Below are 21,710 nucleotides of genomic sequence, written 5' to 3' on the forward strand. Positions count from 1 at the left end.
TGTTCTTATTTATTTAATCTTAATAAATAGATAGATTCGGAGTCGCCACCAACCATATTAAGGTGTGATTAAGTTGTCATGACGTGATCGCGACGCGGAGCGACTGACGTCCTCGTTTACTTAATCTTAATAAATAAATAGGTTTGAAGTTGTCACCAACTATATTAAGGTGTGATTGGTCACCAAAAAGAAATTAAAAAAAAAATGGTTTACACAAATTCATAAGATTTAAGTTCGGGAGACAATTATATGTAAGAAGGGTATTAGCACCCTACAACACCCATAAAAATTATTACCAAAATTTGTCTTTTCAGCTTAATTATAGAGGTTCACAAAATAGAGTTCTTTTTTTATTTAATCTTTTATAAATGTCTCATGGTTCTCAGTTCACATTTAAGAAGCTAAACATGAATTGATAATTATAGGTGATATAAGAACCATTAGAAAACTTAAGTTTATTTTTTATTTCAAAAGATTATTTTTTATTTCAAAAGATTATTTTTTATTCACCTCAAGAATATTAAAGTATCAATTTTGATATTTTGATCACCAATATCATAGATGTTTAACGAGAAATTTCATGTATTTAAAAATTAATAAATTCATAGAAAACACTACTCAATCTCATTTCAAAATATAGAGTTATTATATTTTTTTAAAAGACAAACTATTAATTAATTTTCAAAATGATAAATTTCATGTATTTATAGAATTTAAATCATAAAATTCACAAATAAACATTACTCCTTTCTCAGTCTCAAAATTTTATATTCATATAAAATTGGAAAAAAAACAAATGGAAATTTTCATACATTTTGAAATTATGGAAATTGGAAAATAAGTAATAGTAATATTAGCAAAAGAATGTGAAATATGAAAAATACAAGTCGTAAAATAATACAAATCGTGAAATATTATATATATATATGGATTATGTATGGCAAATTCAAATCGTCAAAATTTATATTAGATTTCTACATAATTCCAGTGCATAAATCGGAGTCTTACTCGAGTTTTGAAAGAAATAATCAAATAAAAGTACATTCAACATGTGATTTCATACACGAAAGTATAGTATAAAATAGAAACCCTTACTTAACAACGTACCGCCATGTGATACTTCTTTCATGAACAACAACCTAACTATAGCGCGAAAATGCCATCTAGAAAGAAAAATTGAGTGCCAATTGAACATAAATCATACAATACCTAAGCAAGTCATAACAAAACAATGCAACAACATATAATGGAGTATTCATATCATGTCCTTCGTATAACTTGTTTCTCCCCTACAACAAACTTGTTTTCAGTATATGATTCTTTCTCATAAAACCTCAAAACCCAAGTAGAAAAAATTACTTCCTATGTTTTATTGAATTCAAAACAATCATTTTTCCTTTGGAAATTTTTTTAGTTCCATTGAAAACAGAGAACTGAAATTGAAGGAAAAAAAAGATAAATATATATGTATATAAGGCAACTGTACCACTTCTCTTCCGCCGCCGCTGCACCTCCCCTCTCTCTCTCAAGATATCCATCAAAACAACTGAAAAACTCTCCTTCAAAAATCATCCATGGAATATTAAACTTAATTAAAGTTTCTCCTCATTATCAATCTAATCCATTCAATTTGCATACCTAGAAGAAACAAATTCTTTAGTTATTGGCATAGAAAGATGAAACAAAGTTTGATACAAATCAATCTAATACAAGTAAGAGTTAACTAACTTCCATATACTTACTTTGCTTGAGGTTAGTGGTAGGACTTTGTATGGCAAATTCGTCTATCTTTAGATAAAACATTGCAGTTGTCCCAAGCCCTTGAACATTTGAACCATGACCAAGTTTGGTTTGAGCATAACAACCAATTATTTGCATCTTATATGTCAATGGCAACCACTTCTGTAGCTGCTTCTTAGTACCTTGACCTTTAAAGAATGGAACGGACATCCCTAAACAAAGAAAAAAATACAGAATGAGAGATGAACCATTAAACATAATTCCAAAAGTTTAAACGACGGTGGTACAAGGAAGCACGACGAATGGACTACGGCGCACGGTGAATGGAGCACGGCCATCAAGAAGCATCTTTTTCGAATGGATAAGGCGACAATTTCAAACAGAGTTCAAATGAAGCTCGTTTTGTTTTCAGACGACAATTTCGGACGAAGTACAGATGAAGTTCTTCCTCGACGACGATTACAAACGGAGCACGGTAAATGAAGTTTCATTTTCGAAGGAGAGGGAAGGAATTTTAATGAACATTATTTATTTAGAATTTTAATGAATCTAAATAAATTTATTTAGAAATATGAATTTTAATAACACTTGAAATCAAGAAAAAATGGGTAGAGAAGGAATAAAAATTTTCATTAAAAATAAAAATACGAATTTTTTCGTGACATAATTGAGTTTTCTTCACACAATTTTCGCATTAAAAATTATGTGTCATTAAAAATTATCAGAATAAAAAATCAACTTTTTCCTTCATTTGTACGTTTTTTTATTTTAAAAAAATTAAAATGCTTCCATCCCTCTTACGAACCATGACCGAAAAAAATCATTACTTCATCCCATGTAGTCGTTGTCTTTCTCTCTCGCAAACGCTCTTCACGACTTTCTCTCTCTCTCAAAAGCTCTCTGCTCGCTTTTTAAATGAGTCACCAAATTTGCAGATAGTTGAAGAATTTGTGGACCATGAAATGGATCAAGTCCATTTATGAGTTAGTTTCATTTAGATTAGGTCACACACACATGTATTACAATTAATTTATCTTTTGGACTATTGTAAAACTTTTACTAACAATGTAATTTACATTTTTTATTATCAAAAAAGTATTTTTAAACATATGTGGGTAATTTTAATCATGTATTTAATTTATATCCATCATTTATATGTCAAAAAATATGTGTTGTAACTTAAAAAATAACGATGTCAAACAAGTGTCGACATATAAGCCTTTATTAAACAAGAACAGTGTCATAACCATCATGGGTTACCTAAAAAGTTAAAAAATTAACTAAAAGGTCATGAGTTCGATCCATGGTGGCCACCAACCTAGGAGTTAATTTCATACAGGTTTTCTTGACACCTAAATGTTGTAGAGTGAGACAGATTGTCCGGTGAGATTGGTTGAGGTGTGCGTAAGCTGGCCTGGACATTCACAAATATATATAAAAAAAAAACATTGTCACGAAATCACATTTCTTGACAAGAATTATGTGCAACGAAACATTTAAACATGACAATATATTAGTGTCGAGTTTATAGATAACGATGACATATTAATTGTCGAGGTAAGGATATTAATGACACAATCATGACGTCATCTAAGCATCTTTAATGACATGTTTTTCAAGGTGAAATAGTATTTCTTGACGGAGGCTTCAATGACGCAAAAATTGTATTGTTGAAACTCTTTATGATTCATATTTTGCATTGTTAAAACCCAAATTTCTAGTGGTGACCATTTTTCTTAAAAGAAATATCAACGTACCTCTTTAAGAAAGAAAAAAAATCTAACGTACCTCCCTCTCATAAAATCGTCCCCTTTGTTTTTCATAGGGCAATGAGTTGGTAGTTTTTTTATAGTGAGAAGAAGGTAGAGCATCGTTGTGGAGTGGAGAAGGTGAGAGAGTGGTAAAGGGGAAAGGAAAAAAAAAATAGTGGGAGAGAAAATTGGAAGAGTTGCGGAGAGAGTAGTTGATGAAAAGTAGGGAGGGGCAACGTGTGAGATTAGTATAGTTTGTTTCTTTCTCATTTTTAGAATTCAAATTCAAATTTCTTTTATAAAATAAAGTAAAGTAAATAAATAAAATAAATAAATAAGTAAATAAAGGACAAAATATAGTATCTACAATCCACACAAAAAGAAAATGGATTCAAGAACAACTAATGGTTTCTTCATTGGTTATCTAGAAAAATCAAAAGGGTATAGATTTTAATGTCCTAACCACAGTATGAGAATAGTTGAAACTGGAAATCTAAGGTTCATTGAGAATGAAGTAATTAGTGGAAGTTTGGAACCATGTAAGGTGGAAATTCAAGAAGTTAGAGTGGAAATTTCTTCATCTATAACTTCTTCTCAAGTTGTTCCTGTAGTTGTTGACTATCTTAACAATCCACAAGAAGAACAAATTAATGGTCAAACGCCGCATTATGATGTTATAACAAATGAACATGTAACTAAAAGATTGCAAGAAAAAGTTGTGAAGATTTGTAAGGCAAAGAAGCTAGCTATTTTCTATGACTATGGTTTATTTGCATGAGTCAGAATTTGACTTAGGTATTAATAATGGTTCGGTTTTGTTTATGCACAAGCTATCAAAGGAGATAATTGTGTCAAATGGTTAAATATCATGAAAGAAGAGTTATAATATATGAATGATAATTAAGTTAGGGACCTTGTAAAATTGCCTGATGGAAGTAAAAGAGTTTGGTGTAAATGGATCTTTAAGAGCAAATGTGACTTAAATGACAATATCAAACGTCACAAGGCTAGACTTGTTTCCAAAGGTTATACCAGGAAAGATGGCATTAACTACAAAAAGACTTTTTCTCATGTCTCAGAAAAGGACTCATTAATAATTATTAATATTGTTTTAGTAGATCATTATGATTTAGAGCTTCATCAAATCGATGTGAAAATTACCTTTCTAAATATGAATTTAAATGAAGAAGTGTTCATGAGGATCAACTAATAGGTTTTAAGGTTTAAAGAAAGGAACAAATGGTAAGTAAATTTAAGAGATCAATATATGGACTTAAACAAGTTTTCAAACAATGATCTTAAGTTTAATGATACCATCACATCTTTTGGTTTTAGAGAAAATATCGTTAATTGATGTATATACCTAAGGATAAATGGGAGTAAGTTTATAATTCTTGTCCTATATGCTTATTTACAAGAGTTCATATCATCTTTAGGTGATTGAATATTCAAATTCAGATTTTGTCAGATGTGTGGATACACGAAAATCTACTTTTTTCTATTGTTCCTAACTGAATGAACAATTTCATGGAAAAATGCAAAGCAGTTTGTTGTCGTTGCATCAACTATAGAGACTGAATTTGCAGCATGCTTTAAGGCTAGTAACACTATGGATACGGCTATTTAATGAGTATATTATTAGTTTTTTCTTAATAACCCAAATCCAATAAACTAACATCCTAAGCTATTTAATGAATCTTGAACATATGCAGAGACATACATATATCAATATTCGAGATCAGCTTAAAGGGTCCATAGTACAGGAATAAGGTTGGGTAGCTTATCCTGGTAACACTATGGATAAGGCTCACTTTGTATTTGATACAAATGCAATGATCCAACACGTTCATGTACTTGATATCCGAATGATGGTATCCTATGCACAATGAGTTTGCATAAGACTGGACCACGAAATAGTAACCACTAGATGTAACTCCGTTAATTAATTAGGTTTCTATTTCACTAAGATGACCTAGGTAACTTAGTTTTAATCCTGAGTGTATTATGAACTCTTGTTCGCGAGGGATTGTCCTTTGATTTTTACGAGTGAGAGTAATCAGATCGTTGACTCAATAAGCTTATCATTTTAGAGACAAGACCGAGTGGAGAGTTGGAAGCATAATTACATAAGATGGAATTCACACATTCCCTACATTAGGGTAATTAGCTGAGTGTTTCCTTAAATGGTGTCTCCATGACTTGAACAAATGGTCATTACCCTCTCTATGGCACGAGAGGGGTCTATGTTTATTGGTAGGACCATACACAGGTTGTGCATTATAGGAGCACTGGTATTTAAGCATTAGAGATAACCTAGGGGTAAAATCGTATATTGACCCAGCTGGTGTTACAAACACTCATGAAGGACTAACTTACTGTTATTGGTCTATATACATAGACACAGAAATAAATCTACAATGAGAAGAGTTCAGCTGTGAGTCTTTAGTGGAGTGTACACATCGTTAACAAATATTTATTAATGTGGTTTATAAGTTTAGCCAATTAATCTCAGATTGTTGTAGCTTCTAATCTGTATGTCCATGGGTCCTCTTCTTAGCTCGTAAAGGGTAGTGAAATTTATTTATATTGATTGTAATTTGAAATGTTTAAATTTACTTTAGAAATTAGTTTAATGTATAGTGATACATTATAATATAAAGTTTATCAAACATTATTAAATAAATTTAATTTTGGATATGATTCAAAATTAATTTATAAGAGATAAAATATTTGAATGAGTTCAAATTTTAATTTAATGTGAATTGGATTCAATTTAAAATGATTGGTTTTGTGAGAGAAATTTATACTTAAATATAATTCAAATTTAACTTAAGTTAAACATAAGATATTTAATTTTTTTTATTAGTTAATTGGAGAATTAATTAATATTTTAGTTTAATATTATTTAATTAATATAAAACTATAAGATATTAGAGATATTCATTAAATAAGATTTGAATGAAATATTGAATAAATATGATTTAATTAATTATTAACTAGTTAATTAATTAGTAGATTTAAATTTTTTATTAATTTAATATTTTTTAAATTAATAGAATCTCATGATTCTCTCCCACTCCAAGAAGAAAAGAGAGTTATAAATATTTAGAAGAAAATAGTTTTCTTCAACGAATTAATCAAGAAAAAATCATTGTTTTTGCTCTTTGCAAAAAGAAAATAGTTTTTCTCTAAACTTTTTCTCATCCCAGATGATAGGAAGATTTTCGACGGGTGGTGTCCCAATTTGGAGATTCACTTAGTAGATTCAGAGACATAAACAAGTAAGGTTTTCTTTCTTTAATCTATAATTAGAAAGCATGCTTAGCCTTTAAGTCTTAATAAAAAAATTAGTTTTTAAATTACTTTTGTCAATGTATTGGTATTCTGGGATTTCCAAATTAATTTTAGTAATGGTTTTGTAAAATCTTCTGCTGCCATAGGGTTTTTATCCATTCAATCTCAATATTTGAAATTATCGACAGTATTGTCAAGCTATTGAGAATTTATTGTGATAATTTTGCAACGGTTTTCTTCTAAAAAATTACAAGTATCCTAAAGATGCTAAAACATATGGAATTAAAATACTTTATCGTTAAAGAGGAAGTTCGAAAACAAAGAATGTCAATCGAACACATTAGCACTAAACTTATGATTGCATATCTACTAACTAAAGTATTTCCACCAAAGATATTCAATGAACATGTTGAACATATGAGCTTTAGTAGATATCATTATTGAAATCAAGATTATGTTATTTGACACATTGAGTTCATTTATTTATTGTTTCTTATTTTGTCTCATGGTTATGTTCTTATGATTAGTACATACATATTATATAAATCGAACAAAAAATCGTCCTTGATAAAGACACTTATTGTTGGACCGTTATTGATTATCTTTATTATAGATCATGCTAAATGAAGAACTATTTCAATGATACATGGAAGGAAGGATATGTTAATGCAATGTTGTATATGATCGTCATGATTCTTTAGTAGTTTCTTGGACTTGACATGATATGTTATGGAGTTTTTTTTTTTTTTTTTTTTTTTTTTGCGTGTATATGTCAATGAACATGTATGGTAAATAATGTCAATGAGCTAAAAATATAATATGATTATTAATGTGGTCCATGTGCATTATATGCTATTTTATCTCTTTCCAGCCTATTATTTTATTTAAGCCAATTAGATAAAAAGATAATGTTCTAAGTAAACATCATGATGAGTGGTGTCTATAAATAGAACCCTAGGGATTGGTCCTTTCACTACTTCATTCAAGTAGTTCACTCTTACCCATCAAAAAACCTAATTAAGTTCTAAAGGAATAATGAAAAAATGTTGTATTTATCTTTGCCATTATTTTAGAGGAGAATCTAAAATTTAAATTCAAATTGTTATTAAAAATATATATCATGTATTATTTAATAAATTATTGATAAATTTTTTGGAGTATAATGAATCTAAAAATGTTATTTATTTTTGCCATTATTTTAGGGGATGATCTAAATTTTAAATTCAAATTTTTATTAAACATATTTTATGAATTATCCAAATAATTTGTTAATTAATTGTTTGAAATATAAAAAATTCAAAACTCTAGTAGAAAATATTGGCATTATTTTAGAGAATGTTGTTTGAAAAATACATTGTCCTTGTTTGAAAAATACATTGTCCTTGTAAATTTGCGATATTGTGCCTCGTGAATTTGCGATATCCTGCCTCATTTTTTGAGTTGTGCCTCATTATGCTCTTCCTTCTTTTCCCACACACATTCACGTATAGCCAGACACCAATCATCGATCTCAAACAAGTCGACTTCGACCACCCTTTCTACCGCCTATTGGGTTTCTTATCTGTAATTGTTTCTGAAGTTTGTCTATTCGTGTCTTCACATGTGGAAAATAAAAATAAGAAGAAGAAAAAAACACGAATTTTGACATGCCAAACATGTCATGAACATATCAAAACATATTAGTGTCACGTCCAACACTAACACTTCATCATTTTTAACATCTTACTTTTTAGGCTAACAAAATCATAACAATATGAAATAAAATGACTTTAAAGTTTGGGATTTGGAATTAAAACAAACACTTTTTAAAAGTTGAGGGTAAATGAATATTTTTATAAGATTAGAAACCAAAATAAAACCAAATTCACGGTAAAGGAATATTTTTATAAGTTTAGAAACCAAAATAAAACCAAATTCACCTTAAATGAATATTTTTATAAGTTTAGAAACCAAATTAAAAAAAGTTAAAGAATCAAAAGACTTATACCTCAATTCAAGGGATTCAAACACAACTAACTTCCCAGGAAGTAACCCATTTGTCATAATTGCATTCAAGGCACTGAAAACAAGCCTACAAATATAACTGAACTGGAAATGGTGTATTTACATTTCCATCAAAAGCATTTCCCATGGCTTTGTACTACAAATAGAGTCCAACTGAATTGGCCCATTTACACAAAAGTTATCTAAAAGATAGAAATAAAATGTGTCTAGCACAAGTTAACAATATGGTCACTTGATATTGTGTTCAAATCAAATGACATGAGCCACATTCATATCTACCCAAAATTTTTGTGAAACAAAATCTCAGTCGTCTCTACTTCTCTCCAGGCCCAGCCAAGACCCACACACCACTTTGTTTACTTTTTTTATTCTAAATCATCCACCACCTTTGCTCGCTTTCTTGTTTCCACAGGACTGTTGCTTTCATCTTTTCCCTTACCTTCATTCTCATCCCCATCCTCATCATTCTCCTCTTCCTCGTCTATCTCTTCTTCTTCACACAGCTTTTCTTCTTCAATCTTACTTTTTAGTGTCTCTATCACATCCAATAGCTCTCTATTTACCTATTCATACCACTATCCAAGTCAGAAGAAGCAACAATTTACTCTATAAAGCAAAAATATTGTGGTTTGAATGATACATTGGCTTCTAACCACTTCTCCGACTGACTAATTTTATCTCCATTTATAAAAAAAATTAACTTAAATTTTAAACAAAATGAAAACTCTTCCATACAAATGTATAGCTAAAAATGAAATGTTAAAATTTTAATAATCTTATTAGCTAATGTTAGTGGTAAAATTTTCATTAAGTACGAGAAAAATTAAAATGAAGAATCAAAAGATTAACCTTCCTAAAAGTTCCAACACTAAATGAGTATTTTAAGGTTATGCTGCCAAAAGAAACATTTTAGACCTTACTTTACTTTCAATTTTGTAACAATTTATATGTCATTACATAACAAAAGTTGAAGAAACTTAATTTTGAAGAGATTTTTCATAATAAAAACTAAATTGCTCTATATTTCAATGTATATAGACAAAATTATTACTTATTAAAGTTGAAGGAACAGTTTGTAACAAATTTGAAAGTACAAAGACTAAATTGTTGGTAACAGAAGTTCAAATTAATTTTATACCTTTATAAATTTTAGAAACCAGAAGTGTATTCAAACCAAGATGAAATAAGCAAAAGTTGAAAATATAGTGAAAAATGAACTCAAAAGTAAATGGGCCAAAGTAGTATTTAAACCAGCGAGTTAGTTACCTGAAGATTCTGTAGAAAATCAGATATGTCCGTGGGGCAACAAGGACAAGTCAAGACATTCTTTTGAGATCTAAGAGCCCGTCCACCAGTTTTTCTCTCTCTCAAGAATGTCTTTCCCACAAAAGCACCTTCCAAGCATGACTTGCAAAAGTTATGAGCACAAGGCGTAGTAATTGGCAAGCTCATCACCTCCCGGCAAATAAGGCAGCTAAACTCTGCACTCATAGGTACATCCAGCAAGTGAAATTTGTTAAAAAAAAATGTAACGAGGATTTTACTCAATGTAATATAATTACCCAGACCTTTCAGTAACTTTTCTTGAACACTCATATTATGTGATTGCCTAATTTTTATCCTTGTTCTCTTCCCAGTAGAATCTTGAGCTTCAACTGGTTTCTTGCTCGTTGGTGGATCTTTAGCCCACTTCCATCGACTGTCTTTCACCTGAAAGAAAATTACAAATATAGCTTTAGATAAATTGTAATAAAATTATCAATAAACCAAAGACAACGGTAGTCAAAATCTCTATGCACGAGACACTATGTAATCACTAGGCAAAACCTAAAATAAAAATGTATACAAGTTTATTTTTCAATTTCATAAGCTTTAGATTCAAATGAACACAGATGTCTAATTTAGATTATTACTGAAATAAAATACTTGCCCCAACGTAAGGAAATGATATACAAGTAGAACTGCAGTTTACAAAATTTCAGGAAAAGTTGAATTCAAAGAGTGGAAAATTCTTACTGAGGTTAAAGAAGATGAATGCTAGGAAAAACAAACTTTATTTTTCACTCTATAACTTGTGTTCACATAAGATTTTGAATACTTTTGCTAATCGAAAATTTAAACTCATGTTTAGAAAAGGGCAACTTCATCTTCCTGCCGTTGGCTTTGACCTATTAGAAACATTATTGAAATCTTAAAAATGATTTCATAATAGAACAAATGAACATTGAACTTATTATATTTATTATCCTCTTTTCCCATATTTGTTGTATGGGCACTTTAGTAAAACAATATTTTGTAATTGCTTTAGTTTTTTAAAAAACTATAACGGAAATCTTACCTAAATTCTAGCACTGGATCTCATAGCTTATTTGGCTCGTATTTCAAAACTTAATTTTCAACAGCAGAAGAAAAAAAAAGAATGTGAAAGAAATGATCAGACGGACTGAAAAGCATGAAACTATCAAAGCAACAGATTTGTTAGAATCCTGATTAAATAAAAATTTAATATTGCGAGGAAAAGATGTGTTCATTCTGTTGGGAAAAGGAGATCCCACAAGTGAAAAATAACTGTAGACCACTCACATCAAAGTCCCACGATGGCCCTTCTTTCCTCTCCGTAATATCTGTGGCTTTTTTCAACTCTGAAATTGCAGGTAAGGGTCTAGGTCGATCTCCATGTTCATCACTGAGGTTAAAAACTAATTGAGTGCGTTTCATCAAGGAAATGCCTCGGAGGCAAAGCCAGAGGGCAACTAGCCTTTGATAACATGAAATGCGATTACAAAATTAGAGAACACACAAACCTTGCCCATGGAGCAGGATCATTGTCGCATCTAACAAATAAATATCGACATACCTTAAAGCCCTAAATTCAGGGTACACATTTAATCAATAATTTGTTCAGCAGATATTATAGATGGAAAGAAGCAACAGTCATTTGATAAGTATTATGTTTTCGGTTTTAAAAATGAAGCTTATAATAATTACCCTCATTTATTGTTTTCTTGCTTCATTACCTGTTTTGGTTTAATATTTTCAGAAACCAAACTGAAAACTTTTAAAAACTTTTAAAACTAAAATTGGTAGTTTTTAAGAATTTAATTTTGCTTTTCAATTTTGACTTTAAATTCAAATGTAATTTTAGGGATCAGAAAAACATACAAAAGATATTTGAGGAAAAACTATAATTTTCAAATTAAGAAACCAAAACCCAAAATGGTAATCAAAAGGCTCGTCAATACCTGAATTCCCACTTTACGCCAACACTTCTCAATCCTATAAACTCCATCATACCGCAATCCCTTCTCTGGAGCATAAGAGGAACGCTTTTCTTTATGAGACCTGTTATAGTGAATGTAAATATATAGCGTTAGCCATTAGAAAAAACTTCAGATCCATGCTCAGAACAAAGAGCTACTCGACACACACCACATAAAGAAGCCGAGAGCAACACTAGTTTCCCCAAGGTATTTCACCAACTTGTTATGCAATCACAGCTAAAAAGGTACAAGAAGCTTCATGTGCGGCTTCAAAAACAGACGCATTTTTTACAAACAACAGATAAAATAGTGGAAGTTTTCTGCCTTTTCCACACCTCTGCCTAACATGGAAAAACACCATGACATGATCAGCCAAAATAGTAGCAGTTTAACTGTATTTCTTTAGTTACAACTTCAAAATCAAGTTAACTCAAAGTTACACAGGAAAAATCATTGACTAATTAAACACCCGTTCTTCAATTTTAAGAGATAAACTCTCCCGTAAGTTGAAACAGTGCCAGCATAAATCTTATGTAGAAAATGAATAATCAAGAGAATAAGGGCACTAAGAACCGGGTTCTGTTACTGTCTTCAGAAAGATATATTCTAAGTAACTAAATGTTCAAACTCTAGAATCATGAAATAACGGCATTAATGCAGCTACCTACCTGACAACCCTAACAGGGTAACCTTTCGCACAACTAACTTGTAGCGCTTTATTTGATTTTTCAAATTTCTGGTCAAAAGATTGATCCTTGCTTGTACGCTTGTTCCCACTAAGGTCTCGACCCCCACTGCAATTTAATTCCAGAATCATTAGCATGGTTTATTATGCATAGTAACTGGACAATATATAAAATAAATAAATAAATATTTCGGTAAGTAAATTAAAATACCACCAAATTTACCCTGTATTAAACAGCTCTTCAGAAGCTAAAAACAAACAGGATAGTAGAAGAAGAGATGGGAAATGGTACAAAACAATGAAAATGAACAAAAATAACTTATCATGTGATTATTAACGCAAAGGCAGACCTTCTGAATACATAGCTTGTTAAAAGTTCGCAGAACAAGAAAAAAAGGGCAAGGAAAGAACAGACTTTATAGAATACAGAAGCAGTAGCAAGAGAATAAGAAAAGAGAGACCTTCCAGTGTAGAGAAACCACTCCCCATGATCTTCATCATCTTGGTAGCCACCAGAAAGAACCACCGACTGTGCACCAATACTTGATTGTCCTGCTATACCAGCAACATGTGGAAAGTGAGCACCCCATTGACGACATTCTAGCCTGTCCTCCCAGCATTCACCAACCAGAACACCCTGGTTCCTCTCAGGATCATTTTCGGAAGGAATAGGACCAAAATGATCAGATGGAATTGTAACAAATATTTTTCCACTTGCAGCATTAGCTTTTCCTTTTTTTTGTGCCCGGTCAGTGGTATAGGCTTTATCTGGTCTATTTTGATTGTGAACAAAATGATAAACCTTCTGAGATCCCCCAGAAGCAAAGGATTTTGACAATTTAGCCATACGAATGACCGTTACAAGGGTGGAGTTAATACGGGGCTGGCTAGCCATTTTGGAGGGAATCACGGAGCGGCACTTTGCACAAGTGTTCTTTCCTTGTCCAATCCACTTCTGGAAACATTTTAAGCAGAAATTGTGGCCACATGGAGTCTGGATAATGACATGGCCATATTATTAGTAGAACAAAAGCAATAAGTCAAATTGATGATAGATATGGTTAATTAATACTTTGCTTCCACATAAACGGGCTGCCTACACAGCAGTTACACTAAAGGATACAAGCCAACAGGAATCGATGATGAAAATATATTACTAATCCACTTTAGCTCATCCATGTACATTAAAACACTAACACAAATGATCATCTTAATTTCCTTCCACATATTAGCCACCATGGATTTGGCTTTAGTTCTACAAATCAGTACTTAGGTTTCCTATTTCCAGATCCACACTAAATACAATTGCAGTCATATATACATGAGATCAAAAGATTGCACGTACCCACCTTTTGAGAAGGTGGATCTCTTTCAATCTTGGTTTACACCAATACAACAAAGTAACCATAAAACACAAAAGGGAACAATCACAAAATATGAATACCCATAATAGTACAACTAAGAAGCGGAACTATTAACTAAGAAGAGGAATTTCTGTTCCTAACCCTCCTAACATAAGTATGAATAAGTACAGGCCTAACAACTACCCCGGGGATGAAAGTTTCCTTGTCCCTAAATGAACTCAATACTCTCCCAAGTTGCCTCCTTCAATCGTCCTTTCTGGTGAATTAAGAGTTTCCATTTCCTCATGTCATCATTAAAATGATAGGAAAAAACTTCCTCGGGCAAGCACGATTTCCCATATAAAATTATCACTAAAGAGCGGTAGTTGTGGTGCAATGAGGTGGTGCTAGTCAACGCATGTTCCAATTGCGAGACATGGAATACTAGATAAAATTGATGCTTTAGCTGGTAAGTCTAGCTTGTATGCCACTTTTCCCAATATGTTGGAAGGATTTGATAAGACCAAAGTTTCATATATAACTTCTCACAACAGCATTTTTCGAGTGTCGCATGTTGATAGGGATAAAGTTTAAATAGACCCACTCACCCGCCTCATATTCTATCTCATGGCAGTGGGGTCGTCATACTCCTTCATTCATTCTTGGGCCTTAGTTATGCCAAACTTGAGGTTCTGTACTACACTATCACACTCGCCTAACTGCTCATCTAGGGTGGCATTCAAAGTTTTTTGGCTGCCATAAAATGTCGATGATGGGGTACAACCATACACTATCTAAAATCAAGACGTTTTTAGAGTTGCGTGATACAATGTATCATTCCAGTACTCCGCTGAGCTTAGCCAAGTTGACCATTACTTGGGTTTTTCCCCACAAAAACAAAGTAAATAGGCATCCAAACTCTCGTGCACAATTTCCATTTAGCCATTGATTTAGGGATGATAAGCATGCTTGAGTTCCATTCCTTGAAGCCTAAATAGCTCGCTCCAAATGTGGCTAATGAAAATCTTACTATGGTCCGACACAAATAACTTGGGGAATTAGTATAATTTTACAATTTCTTTAACCTACAAATCAACCACGGAGACAGTTGTACATGGATGACGATGACTAAAGGCAAGGAAATGAACATTCTTGCTCAAGCGATCAGCCACCACAAAACAATGTCTAACCCCTAGGTTTGAGGTAGTGAATCAACAAAATCCATTGAAAGATTATTCCAAGATGCAGTTCAAAATGGGTAAGGTTGCAACAACCTAGCAGGCAACAACATACTCAACTTGTTCCTCCAACAGATCTCACAATCATTAACATATTGTTTCATCTTGTTCTTTGTCATGGCCAATATAACTCACTTGTCAATCACTTAAATGTACACAAAAATCTCAAATGACCTCCAAGAACATAGTCATGGTAAGGGTGGAGAATCACAGGTACCAATGTAGGCTGGGACAAGAGAACCAAACAATCCTTCTACAGAAGGTTACCTTGAATAAGGGAGAACTTCGGGTTGCTGTCCAGATCAGCCTACAAATCATCACAAATTTTGATAGTCCTTGGACTCAAGTTCCACACGCATTATCTTTACATCCAAAATAGTCAATGATATCAAATTACATAAATGTAGCTCATCAAGCAAAGGAAACCTCAAAATTCCCTAGCTTTTGCTAACTAGGGCCGTTCAACAATTGTCCGAATTTTCTCAGGGTCTGCGCCACCCCTTTGGTCAAGACCCAATGGCCTAAACACTCAAGCGGCTCTAGCCGAAATTGCACTTCTTGAAATTGCCAAACAAAGAATTAGCGTGCAAGGTTGCAAATACAGATTGTAGGTGATCCATATGAGTATCCATATATGGGTTGTAAACTAAGATGTTAAAAAAACCAAAACAAATCGGCATACATGTCAAAATAACTAGTTCATAAGTGACTGAAATGTGATAGAGGCATTCTTGAAATCGAACGGCATAATAACAAATTCATAATGACCATCATGGATTCCAAAAGCCATTTTTAGAATGTCATCCTTTTGAACTGAATCTAGTGATATCCCAACTGGAAGACCAGCTTAAAAAAAACACACACTCATCTGCAATTCCTCAATGGCTGATATTGGAAACTTATCTGACACTGTTAGCTCGTTCAACACTTGATAGTCGACATAGAAATGCCAGCTCTCATCCATATTCTTAACTAGCAAGATTGGGCTAGCATAAGTCCAATGGTTGGATTTGATCATTCCTGCTATCAACATCTCATTCACTAACCTTCCAATCACATTCTTTTGCACAGTAGAGTATCAGTAAGGCCTCAAATTCATTGGTCGTTCTAGATTATTATGCGATTGGACTCACAGTTCAAGAGTACTTTATCAAGAATTTGAAAAACGCCAGTGTAAGGAGCCAAAAGTTCATCTTGAGCATATACTAATAGTAGGGGCCACTGCCAAAAGCTCTTCTTCTAACTCTGCCATAAACATGCACATTCCAACAAGGAACCCTTGGTACGTGCGGTCCCATGACTTTTGGATGTTTTTAAACGAGACCTCTTTCCTCATCAAGATTGAGTCCCCTTTGATCACCATCCATTCGTTACTCGTACAAATTGGAAGTATCAAATTTTTCCAATCAAGTTCATCATTCCTAAAGTTTGCAACCACTACATGCCCAAAATAAGATCAAGCCCACCCAATTATAAGGTCAAATACTGTTCCTTTGTCGTAAAGAACAACATCGCCACTAGGACATTTTTGTGTATTCCTTTAACCCTTTTCCCAGCACCAACATGCCAATTCTGACAATCACCCATAGTTGGTCGTGTTTGTTACTAGTAATTCTAACTTCTCTATGACGCACAAAGCAATAAAGTTATGGGTGGCCTCACAGTCAGCTAAAATGATTTCTTCCCTATCTTCGATTTGACCCATTATCTTCTGTTGTTTCAAGTCTTTCCAAGTTCCAACCTACAAATTGTTCCCTTCCATCCGCCCAACAATACCAGTGTAAGGTGGCCGCCGTAAAACTAATGGAGGTTATAATGACTTTCTCAAACTCAGACAATCGGTTGATGTCGAAATATCTCTCTACTCAGAACAACCACGCTTCTAGATTTTCACCATCAAACATGGGCATCTTGACTTTCTTGAAGTTACTACAATCAGCATACCCATCCATCTTGTTCTTCGTCATCCTCAACCCTTCCCTCGAGTCAGTTCTGCATCACTTTTGGTCTTCCCAGGATAACCGTAATGATACCAATGTAAGGACTCCTCCACGAGAATCACAATAAATTACATAAGATCACAAAATTACACAATTGCACCTTTTGAGCAGGTGGATCTCTCTCAATTCTTAGTTTACACCAATTCAACAAAGCAAGCATAAAATACATAAAGAACAATCACAAATTATAAACACTCCTAATCGTACAACTAAGTAGGAGAATTTCCATTCCTATCCCTTCTAAAAGAAGTATGAATAAGTTGGGAGTCTAACACTTTGTCACCATGACAAATAAACAACCCTAGTCTACATGGAACTTTCATGAACATCAAAAATGAAATGAAGAGAACAGATTCATCCTACAAACCTCAACAATATTGCTTTACTTTTCCAATGATTACTCTTCAAGTGTAAAATCCATCATTCGTTCCAATCTAACCACTCAATAATACTTTCAAACAACTTGCAAGTGATAATACAAGACCAGTGCATAATGAATTAGACATCCACAATTCCAAAGCATATCTGCTCAATGCTTAGGCCGAGCTGTTTGTTAGTTATCAAGTTAATTTTGTTTGTACGGTTGCCCCTCTACTTGGCTGCCATTAAGACATATTTATGAAAACTGAAGGTAAGTAGATAAGCAAATCTTGAAAATGCCCAAAAATAAGTGCAAATCAAATATAGAAAAAGAATAACTTCTTAAGACAAAGCATCTACAGCTATCGCTTAAAGCTGAAGATTCCATCTCTAATTCAGACAATATTGTTAAACTGTAATCGTTGGGACATCATTTGAAAAATTCTTCAAATACTACCTATGAAGGCCACATCCAGTATAGGTATCAATAAAAATGCTCTCTTCAAAACTTGTAAGCAGCATCAAGACTTCAATAACATATTAGAAAAGATAGTGATAAAATTTTGAGAAAAAATAGTCAACTATAAAGAACAAAATCCATTCTTTTATACCGACAGTTTCATAATTATTCTTTTATATCCACAATTTCATAACCCTATCATCAAAATATTCATTAGCACCGTGTTTCCTCCTAATAGCCAAGCTTATTGATGAATGTTTGAGAATGACCTCAAATAAAAAAATTAAAAAGAAATTAAACAACCTCTTGTGAATTTTGATATGAATGATAACTCTAATAACGTAAAACACCTATAAACTAATTGAAAGAATCATCAGCTATCTGAAACCAGTTCAAAAACCATAAATGGAAAGCGAAGGCTCATTACAATTAGAATTTACAAACTTTAATCCGATAAATTAAAGATACAATACGACAAAAATTTGGCACTCGAAATTAGAGATTCTTCACTTATTAATACACACGAAAGGGAACCCCAATCGATTGAAGTGTGAAATCCAAAAGTCAGAAGGAATAAATAAACGGCCGTTTTATGTTTCATTTAGTCAAGCTATTGAACAGAAGACGAATTGAAGTGAAACTGTAAAAATGGCTGTTACAAATTACAACAAAAATATCTCCTCGCTATAAAAAGTGAATCAAGAATAAAAATCAATTAGATAGAAGATGAAACGTCATTTTCTATATACCACAGACAGCTAAAAACACGTTGAAAGATCGTTGCAAGCAACGCATGGGCAAGAAGAAAGAAGCAGGTGGTCTACCATGTCAAAGAAGATAAAGAAGTATGGAATAAGAAACTTACAGTGACAGGCCTTTCTGGTAACTGCATGCAGAAGGAACAGTTCAATCTCTCGTCAATCAAATCAAAAACATTATCTCCCTTTTTAATCTTTTCCTTGTTGGTATCATGGTCGTCCTTGTCGGACTGCAACTTTCCACTGAGAAGTTCCTGGCGCTTGTTTGCCTTTTCACGGTCAGTAAGAGAGACATCGGCTTCAATGGCTCGAATCGACGTGACAAGGTCACTAGAAGGCGCGGTGGGGAATGAATGGTTGCCTGGCGGAGGAAGGATAACATCTTCAGGAGGGGTGGAACAATCAGGACAGTCCCATTGAAGGGTGGATGCCAGGGTTTCAGGGGGACTAGAGAGACAACTAACATGCCACGGGGTGACGCAAGTTTTGCAAGTGATAGTCTCCACGTCTGAAGGTTTGGCCTTACAGAGCATGCAAATGCCATCGCCATCGCAAGGCAACTGAGTAACCTACAGCATCAGAGGAGAGTTCAAATGAGAGAAGGATGGGAGAAAGATGGAGGGTAATTCTGAAAATTGAGGCAAAATGTTTTCAACTTTGGCAAACAAGCTGCCATTATTAGCCCCATTAATTTACCTGGGTTTTTCTTGCCTGAAGCTCTGTACCCTTCAGCTGTTCTTTGGCATCTTCCTCCGTCATATTCACACCCTTGACTCTACTCAACAAACTTAGCTAAACCCTGCATTTAATTTGGGATGAAGAAGTATTCCTTTGAATATTTTTACAAAATCACAGTACTCATTCAAAAGAATTGAAAAAACAAATAAAACTAGAGAACTATGTAGCAGGTGGGATAAAAAATTTAAAAACTTGACTCGGATACATTTCAAATAGGAAAAGAAAAAGATAAATGCATAAGAAAGAAACAAAACAATCTGACTCATTAAAACAAAAAAAAAACAAAAAATGAAAACGACCAAGCATTTAACTAAGCATGGAACAAAAGAAACAAACTAGAAGTTAACAACACGAGTGTCTCCAGTAACAATCAAGCAAACGTGCACCGGTTAGAACACAAACAAAAATTCAAATGGCTTACATTTTCTTCCAGGTCCAGTGCCATTTCCCATCAGAGTATTACACTGACCTGATCAAGGTGCTAAGTTCACACTACCGGTGGTCTTTGAAGAGTTATTCATTTGAAACCATGGTTCATCCTTAAAATTAATTTAATATTTAATTTTAAACTTTTAAATGCAATATTTCTATTATGAAAATTAATTTCGAAGAATAAAAATCATGTTTAAGAGAAACTTTAACTATTTAATAAACACTTCTATACACGCCTTAAATTTGTCTAACTTCATCCGAGACATCCCACACGGTCAAGGCACGGTCTGTGATGGCATTTCAAATCATCGTCATTTGATTTTGTTTATTCATTCCTTTCTTAGCCAATGTAACTTACGAATATTGTCCAAGAGAAAATAACCGACTTTCATTATCCAGACACAATGATAATGTGCAATGAAAAATGGATTTAGCAAGTCTAGTAACCAAGACTCAATCATCACTTCAATTACAACAACAATGAACGTTGAATCAATTAATTTAAGCAATATTTTAAGCGACCAAAAAAAGAAAAAAGAAAATAAAACGAGAAACCCTAGTTTCTAGAAAGTACATAGAATGTGAAATGAAGATTACCTTGTGATTTGAATGGTTAATGTAGATTGGGCGGATTGTTCTTCCTTGGACTTGACCCAGTAGTGGTACAAAGTGTATACGATTGGGGAAAGCAGGGAAAATTCAAATGGTGAATAGAAAGAAAACGACGAAATTTGGAAGAAGAATAAAGAAAATGAATTTTGAGAGGGGAGATTTTGGGGAAGTGGAGCGGGAGAATGAAAAGACTGCTACTCTTTTTCTAGGAACAAATTGGGCGCGAGATTGGAGAAAGTGCGATTATATAATAATAATATTCAAACCACTTTTTTTTTCTTTTTTTTCTTCTCCTACTAAAATAGAGTTTTCCTTTTCTTTTTCTCTTCACACAAATTCAAGTTAGTGTTTGATAAAAAATTTCAATTTAATATATAGCTGGTTAACTTGATATTGTGTTGGCTAAAGTGAACTTACCTTATTAACGAAAGAATCTCCCGTCTCTTATTTTATCTTCTCATGTACGTCGTATTAACAAAATTTGAAATTATGTTGAGTTAGATTTTTTAACTAATTTAACTTCATTCACCATAGTATTTATGATAACAATTTTTGGAAAGTCGACTTATCTAAAAATTCATGTGATAGGGACACATATTCAAGTGAGGATGGATGAAATTTTAAATTTATATTTATACAGCCCGCTTTACCTTTAACCAAAAGAAAAAAAGCTCATAATATATTTTTTTTTTATTTGTTACTTTTTATCTTGAAGACTCCTATATTATATCATTTGTGCATCCAATAAGTATTTTACATATTGAAAATGTTTACAAATTAACCGTTTTATCTAACAAACAAATTCACTTCCAACCTTCGTATAAAAACATGACTTTAAATTTATGTAATATCTAGATTAAGGAAGAGGACATTTTCAAATATAGCAACGGAAATTATTTACAAACCTAACAAAATCTATCAAATTCTTTATAGTTCATTTAACTTTTTTTGAAATTATTGTAAATGACAATTATTGAAAATATTTACAAAATATAACAAAATTTTAAACAATAAGACAATGATAGAAATTTATCA

The 21,710-nt window shown here is 32.7% G+C and overlaps 1 protein-coding gene across 1 annotated transcript; it reads right to left on the reverse strand.

Annotated features, from left to right (window-relative positions):
* Window positions 1–8,802: 8,802 nt before the first annotated feature.
* On the reverse strand, window positions 8,803–20,890 carry LOC101219001 (E3 ubiquitin-protein ligase ORTHRUS 2). The gene is made up of 11 exons (XM_004140348.3): window positions 20,661–20,890; window positions 19,590–19,692; window positions 19,001–19,462; window positions 13,196–13,728; window positions 12,718–12,843; window positions 12,032–12,131; window positions 11,594–11,655; window positions 11,373–11,475; window positions 10,358–10,499; window positions 10,056–10,270; window positions 8,803–9,352 (listed from the first exon to the last, which is right to left on the reverse strand). The coding sequence occupies exons 2-11, from the start codon at window positions 19,650–19,652 to the stop codon at window positions 9,155–9,157; spliced, it is 2,004 nt and encodes a 667-aa protein (XP_004140396.1). The 5' UTR covers window positions 19,653–19,692; window positions 20,661–20,890; the 3' UTR covers window positions 8,803–9,154.
* Window positions 20,891–21,710: the final 820 nt, after the last annotated feature.

The sequence above is a fragment of the Cucumis sativus genome, chromosome 5 (genome assembly GCF_000004075.3).
Source record: "Cucumis sativus cultivar 9930 chromosome 5, Cucumber_9930_V3, whole genome shotgun sequence".
Classification (NCBI taxonomy): domain Eukaryota; kingdom Viridiplantae; phylum Streptophyta; class Magnoliopsida; order Cucurbitales; family Cucurbitaceae; genus Cucumis; species Cucumis sativus.

Excerpts from the sequence above, each read along its gene's own strand:
- LOC101219001 (XM_004140348.3), bottom strand. The coding sequence starts at position 19,652 with ATGACGGAGGAAGATGCCAAAGAACAGCTGAAGGGTACAGAGCTTCAG. Across the intron at positions 11,476-11,593 it reads GATCCTGCTCCATGGGCAAG|TGATGAACATGGAGATCGAC; the intron begins GTTTGTGTGTTC and ends TTTTAACCTCAG. Across the intron at positions 9,353-10,055 it reads ATTTTCTACAGAATCTTCAG|GTAAATAGAGAGCTATTGGA; the intron begins GTAACTAACTCG and ends TGGTATGAATAG.